The 7,132-nt window shown below is 44.6% G+C and overlaps 1 protein-coding gene across 1 annotated transcript; it reads left to right on the top strand.

The window, feature by feature from the left end:
• The first annotated feature begins 107 nt into the window (after nucleotides 1-107).
• mcmbp (minichromosome maintenance complex binding protein) lies at nucleotides 108-7,021 on the top strand. The gene is made up of 16 exons (XM_055018535.1): nucleotides 108-293; nucleotides 1,388-1,479; nucleotides 1,591-1,731; nucleotides 1,852-1,893; nucleotides 1,983-2,073; nucleotides 2,208-2,336; nucleotides 3,111-3,256; nucleotides 3,353-3,450; nucleotides 3,530-3,702; nucleotides 4,514-4,637; nucleotides 4,762-4,879; nucleotides 4,976-5,141; nucleotides 5,261-5,394; nucleotides 6,091-6,258; nucleotides 6,423-6,511; nucleotides 6,815-7,021. The coding sequence occupies exons 1-16, from the start codon at nucleotides 236-238 to the stop codon at nucleotides 6,939-6,941; spliced, it is 1,896 nt and encodes a 631-aa protein (XP_054874510.1). The 5' UTR covers nucleotides 108-235; the 3' UTR covers nucleotides 6,942-7,021.
• Nucleotides 7,022-7,132: the final 111 nt, after the last annotated feature.

The following is a 7,132-nucleotide window of genomic DNA, read 5'->3' as shown; positions in this document are numbered from 1 at the left end:
CGCAGCAACAGTCAAATTCAACAGACCCAGCACAGTTCACAACAGCAATAACTCCGTGCTCCGGTTGGTCCCCGTACCTAAAACAAACCAACTCCGTTCTTCGGCTGGTGACGCAAATTTCCCGCCCTCACTTCTGCACTCCCGTGTGTGAGAGGAAAGTCAACAAAGTAGTGTTTTCACAGCGATTTTATTAGAGTATATTTTCTACTTTCCAGACGGCTGTCAGCGGCTAACGATGCCTTCCACACAGGACTGGATTAACGACCCCCTGGCTGTCGTTGAAGAGATGTTCGGTAAGACACCGGAGCCGCACTCTCTGACAGCTAACGGAGCTAGTTAGCTTTATGGCTACCTACCATGCCAACTATGCTCATCACATGTAGCGGCGCCTTTCTAATACTGTCCGGAAACGCTAATGACTTTTTAAAGTTTTGTTCGAGTGGTAACTTCCGGTTGTCTGTTTTAACTACAGTCAGTAAACACACCAGCTTCATGTTTGAAAGCAGCTGTGAAGTTTGATCTGAAGACCTCTGTACCCACATCCACACTGATAATCCACACAGTGAGACGTTCACTGAAGTGGCTCTGAGTCGCTTACAAATGAATTACAAATGCACTGGGTGTTTTTTTATTTTATTTTTTGTCAAGGTGTTTCAAAATTAAGCTCAAAAGCAGGAACCTGTCTAGTAATTTTTTTTGAAATATTTTTGAGTAAACGTTTGAGTAAAACTTAGAGTATTTTCGAAATCAGAAGTGTTGTCAGGATGTTGAAACTTTGAGGATTTAGTCCAGCCCGGAAATCTTTACATTTTAACCTGATAATCTCGCCGTTTTTAAGTTATTTAAAGGAAACTGAATCTAAAGTGTGAGCCACGGTGTTTTAGGTAAAGTATGCTGAACCTATGATCCACATTAATATCACAGACCTGTGGTTATCTAACTATGTACCTATATTAATATATTCCAGCAATAATCGTTTCTAAATAATGTATTTTGCCACTGAGCTACACCAGAGTTGTCATTTTAGCTACCAGATTCATCTTACATGTTATTAATACGCATTTTTAAATTTAAATAAGTTTATTTGACAGTAATTGGGCAATTTGGACAATGCTGTTGTATACTTAAAAGATGTTCATTAAAGTCTTCAAATGAGCATATCCTACAGTAATATTGTTATCATGTTGGTATAGTTTAATTCTGTGTAATTACTCGAAAGTGCTGTGTAGTATTTTGAAAGCATCTCTAGCAAAAACAAAATATTACAGCTACAAATTAGGGCTGTCACATAAGAATTCTCCTGCATGCAGCTGAGCTAAATGAATCCACAGGGATGAGCTCATGTTGCTGTTTATTTAAATACAGCTTTGTCTTCTTGATGTTTTAGCTGCGTCCCAGAACAACTCAAACTCTGGATGGGAGACGAAAGCAGTTGAATTTTTCCAAGATCAGCTAAAAGAGAGGGACACTCATACTCTGGTAAGGCCGCTGCTCTCGGCATGTAGATCACACAGAGAAACAAAAGATGCCTTTAAATGTCAGCTTCAGCACCTCTGCTTGGAAATGACACCCACCTTCACTTTGATGTAGGTCCCATCTCTGAACGACGTCCCTCTGCACTATCTGAAGCCCAACAGCCTGGTGAAGTTTCGCTGTTTAATCCAAGACATGTTTGATCCGGAGTTCTACATGGGAGTGTATGAGACTGTAGATCCATCCACAAAGACTAAAGTACGTGCATCTTAGTCCTCCACTGTGCAGCTATTTGCATTAGTACAGCCCCGTCACATGTCTAGTGCTTGTTATTTGATACTGTAGTAGATGTCCTCATTTTATTTGACTGTTCCCCAGATGTTGCGATGCGGGAAGTACAAAGATGTGACAGAATGTGGGGTAAGTCCACCTCTGTTTGGTCTAGAAATGCCTCAATTCAACTTCAGCTCAGTCATTAACAAACACTGCTTTGCATGTTGTATCTCCAGGTGGATTTTAACTCCAGAAACACTGTGACTGCAGAGAGGCAGACCTTTTACTGTGTGCCAATCCCTGGAGAAAACCCCTGGGTGAAAGAGATATCCTCATCCTGCCTGACTGAGGCACTCCTTGAACAGGAGACAGTGAATTTATCATGGGACCTTTAATTCGTTGAACCTGCCTGGAAGTGTTCATGTATGAAGCTCTGTAGATTTCCTTAATTCCGTTGCACAGATATGCCGGCTCCAGTCAGGCAAGAGTGGTTCCCTCCACCTCGTATGCACCGAGCAGACAGAAACGAAGCTACGAGGAGGATGACGACATGGATACACAGCCGCAAAAGCAGAGAGAACCACATGCTGGTATGAAGATGTGCAGCTGAGTACAAAACAGAATCATTGTTTATTACTCAGTGGAGTTATGAGACCATCGGCGTTGGTTTGTCTGTTTGTCTGTCCTTCTCTTCACAACATTAGGTAAAGCAAGGCAAGTTTATATGTATAGCACCCTTCATGTCCAAGACAATTCAAAGTGCTTTACATTAAACATTAAGAGCATTACATTGAGATGCACATAGTCAAAAACGGAGTAACAGATTTGGATGACATTTTCAGGGAAGGTCAGAAATGACCCAAGAACCAACTGATTAGATTTTGGCAGTGATGCGGCTTATAGTCTGGATCCACGGATTTGTTAAAGATTTCTGTATCATTGCGAGACAGCAGCACGGCGTCACTGTAACACCAACAAGTGAACGCTACGTCAGCTGCCTGCTGACGATCACATGATTGCGATCCTACTACAAATCGACCGCTGCGGACCACAAATTGTGTAAAGATTTCATCCGTCGGAAATCATACAACAGCTGAGCAGCATTGGCGGAGTACTGCACTCTCTGAGTGTTTTTCTATTTTACTAATGTTTTAATTGAAATGTATCATATTTTATCTTCCTATGAAGATCAAGCCAAATTTACTGGTAGTTTGAGTAAGAGCAGTCCACTACATTTAGTAGCTGCTCTGGGCTTTTCATCATATGGCACGATCTCCATCAGATAAAAACACATGCTGAATGGACAGCTGTTTCCATGGTTGAGTGAACCTTTTTAGCACAGTGTTATCCATACGTCACTCCAGGTCCTCACAGTCCATCTGAACACCACGGCAATGGCGACTGTAAGCGGCAGGAGACAGAAGCTCCTTCCAGCCAGACGGCATCGGCCTCCCATCTCGACCTCAACTTCCCCCTGCCTGGAGAGAAAGGCCCCTCCTGCCTAGTTAAGGTGTGACTCTTATCGTTCATGTTCAGTGCTGAGCAATACACTCTCAGACATCCAGTGCAGAATGGATGCTATAAGGTGTGTGTGTGTGATTTGCAGGTGTACGAGGACTGGGACCGCTTCAAACTGAACGACACGCTGGAGGTCTATGGGATTCTCTCCGTCAGCCCCGCTCTCAGCGCTCTGGCCGACGAGAAGTAAGACTTACAATTCATCCTCGTTTTCCTGTGGCAGTGAGCTGCCGGCTTGTTACTCACTCTTGGCATGTGTGTACAGAGACGCCTCCTCATCCCTCCTGGACCCTGCAGAGAGCATGGAGACAGCAGAGGAGCAGAGGGTGCACAGCCCCCCAGCCTCCCTCGTTCCCCGCCTCCACATGCTCCACGCCAAGCCGCTGCCACACAACAACCCCCTGCTGCCCTCCGCCGCCTTGGAGGACAACAGTGCCTGTAAGGACAAATAGTAGATGAGGAATGATCCGGGTTGCTCTTTTCCCCCACTGTGCGTGGGGGAAAAGACCATTTTACACACAGATGTGAATGAGCCAGCAGCAGGTTCTCTGGTTGGAAAGCTGGTTGGAGAAGAGACGCTTTTGGCTGTACGAGCTTGTATTCTTCCCACAAGACAAACACTGTATGAGTAAATATTAACTAGCCTTACGCTGTCTGTTCAGTAAACACATTAAATGTTTGATGATGAATCAATGTGGGCGATTTAAAATACAACATTGACCCTCTGACTTGATAAATATTATCAGTGGTGCCTCTGCAGAACTCTGGTGACACATAAAGCCTTTTCATTTAGACCATTATTCAGACAAAAATGTAAAGCATTAGTTGGTTTCAGCTTCTTAAATACTGTCTAGCTGTCCTAACTGTATATCCGTGTGATGCTTTTGGGTATTGTTGCACTGTTGGTTGCTAATCAAACAAAAATCAGTGAATAAAGATATAATCATTAGCTGCAGCCCTAATCAGATTCTTCGTTTTTTCCTCGCCTCTGTCTGTGTGCCACTGGGATTCAAGCTATTTTGAGATCCCTGTTTTAGACAAAGAGTCAACATTAACTGTAGTTAGTCACATTATCTAGTCGCCCTCCGGCTGTGTGCAGAAGCAGAGAAAAGGGCCTATTATATTCAAGTTAATTGGTCATGTGAAGCTTTCCAACAGGAGAAATTATGCACCTCATGTACAGCTCATAAAGCCCACATGCCTGTAGTTGCCATAGGACCTGTTTTAACACACTGTCCTCTGCCCTCAGTTTTATCCTCGACCCTGAGTGAGATGGCCTCTGTCAGGGAAGAGATCCTCTCATACTTCACTCATGTCCTCCTGGGAGATGCTCTGGCTGCTGAGTACCTCATTCTGCATCTCATCTCTAATGTGTATGTGATATTCACTGTTTGATGTTTAACCAAGAAAATGTCCTGTTTTTGTTTTGTGGCTTCACGCTAAAGCCAAAGAACCAATTTGATTTTACAGTGTGGTTGATTTATTTATTTTTTGCAGTTACTCTAGACGGGATGTTCTCCCACTGGGAAAGTTTACACTGAACCTAAGTGGCTGTCCTACTGTGGCCTCGTACACTGAGCGTTTCTACCAGATCATCCAGCAGCTTGTGCCTTCTGTGAGTTGTAAATCAAAGCAATTGCCAATATTGTCAGGTTTATTTTTGATTATTTCATTATTGAGATCAAACACTGAAAATTTTTCTCCTTTGCAGTCGCACTACTTGGCCATGAGCCTCCAGAACATGAACCAGATGCGGTTAGTGCCTAAGAAGGATTATGTGGCCAATAGACTAGTCAGTGGCGCCCTGCAGTTGGCCAGAAACACTTCCCTCTTCCTGGATGAAACCCAGTTAGAGCAAGGACAGCTGGACACAACTGGTGAGGCTACTAGAACCCACAAGGGGACGACACTGAGAAAATAAACTGCAATACCTTCCCTGACACTGTTGGCACTAACTAGGCAGGATCTTTCTCTCTGTTTGTGTTTTTTGTCGTAGGTGTGCGTAACGTCACAGCGCTGGGGAACCTGATCTCATGGCAGAAGGTTGATTATGACTTTAACTACCATCAGATGGAATTCCCCTGCAATATTAACGTGCTCATCGCGTCAGAGGGCCGCTCTCTGCTGCCGGTGAGGACAAAGAGGGATAAGGCGTGCAACCACAGAGTGAAAACTCACCCCCACCCTTCACTGATCCTTCCCAGCAACCCCCGACTCCACTCTCCCCAGCATGGCCAGGGAGGGGTTAGGTTTCCTCCAGTCTCTCATGAGACAGAGCTGTGTCAGACGCCGGAGGTTGTTTCCAGCCAGCGTCACACTGTCATCTCTTCAGCCATTGGTCAGCCACAGCAAGCCCTTCAGCCGGCGGCTTTAACCCGGGTCTCGCTCTGCTGCGAACAGCCCGAGGAATGTGCTGTGTGCTATTCCTGTGTGTTGCTCTGATGGGTTGCCATGGTGGCAGCTGTGTGCCACAGGAACAATCCTGGGAGAGGCGTGAGCCTCGGCCATCTATTAGTCCTGCAGTGAAGGGCAGTAAACAACTCTGACAGTTGATTAGAAGTCAGAGGTACATGTCTGTGTTTGCAGTGAACTGCAGTTGGCTTATGAGCAGCTGGATCAACCTGATCGGCTACTTCACGGTCAGCTTGCTAAGGCTTTGCTCCTGTCTGGCATGCTATGAAGTTTTGAGCATATGCCAAACTAGGTGTGCACACAGCAGGCAGGGTGTAATTTTGCATAGCAACACTTGTTAATAGACATGATTTTCTTTGAACAGAGTTCCCTGGTGGCACAGTGTAATATTCCTCTTCCTCTTTGTCTCCACAGTCTGACTGTCAGATACACCTACAGCCTCAGGTTGCTCCATCCCATTTGGAGGAGTCTCTCAGCAGCATCCACATGCATCCGCAGGCCTCATCACAGCTGAACAAGTTCAGAATCTACCTGAGCATGGCTCGGCTGCTGGACTACAGCATCTCAGATGAAGTGACAAAGGTGCGACATGCTCTCATCTTCAGTTTAAATTGAGTTGCATATAAATGAATGTTTAAACTACTGCTGGTCAGTTGTACCTTTTGTGTATGCAGCAGTACTGTGTCTGTTCATTAGTATGCATTAGAATGGACTTTAACTGCTTGTCCTTTTTCTCATGTCCTCAGTCAGTTGAAGATGACTTTGTAGATATGAGGAAGGATGACCCCCAGAGCATATCTGCCGAGGACCTCCACAGGATGCTGGTTGTGGCGAGGTGGGCTTTGATCCACGTCTGTAATCACCTTTACTTAGCTTTTATTTCCTTTTCTTTTATTGAGAATATCGACTGCCCATGAAGCTTCTTTTAAAAGGCAAAGTGTAAAACAACAATGAGTCATTGTAATCAACACTGAAAATGTCATGCTTGACATAAGCAGGGTGACTCTAACTTCATGGGTCAGAGGAGCTAAAATTAAAATAATTTTTCATTTTGACTTGCTGCGTACCTCAGCCAAGAGAGCTCATTCCAGCTGAGATATGCGTGAGTGGTTGTGGCTGACTGTGTCTGTGCCTGCAGGTTGCTGTCTCTGAGCCTGGGACAGACCTCTCTGTCCAGAGACAGCTGGCTGAGAGCCAAACACATCGAGATGCTGCGGAGGAGTCGGATGGAGCAACACAAGTGTGTCAATGGCAACGAGCCATGATCAGAGGCAAATGAGACTGCTTTTGTTTTTTCTTTTGATACCTAAAAAGTTTGTAATAAAGATGTTTTTCATGTGGTCAACTTTTTTTTACTGTACTGATTTGCATATAAGAATTAGGTATGTTTTCACTTAAAGCACTAATGGTGTTAATTGGCTAATGGGTTTATGTTGTATGTTCAGTAACACCTCAG

This window comes from Amphiprion ocellaris, chromosome 16 (assembly GCF_022539595.1).
Source record: "Amphiprion ocellaris isolate individual 3 ecotype Okinawa chromosome 16, ASM2253959v1, whole genome shotgun sequence".
In the NCBI taxonomy this organism is placed as follows: domain Eukaryota; kingdom Metazoa; phylum Chordata; class Actinopteri; family Pomacentridae; genus Amphiprion; species Amphiprion ocellaris.
The sequence above is the reverse complement of the archived record's forward strand: the minus strand, read 5'-3'. Positions and strand labels throughout refer to the sequence as shown.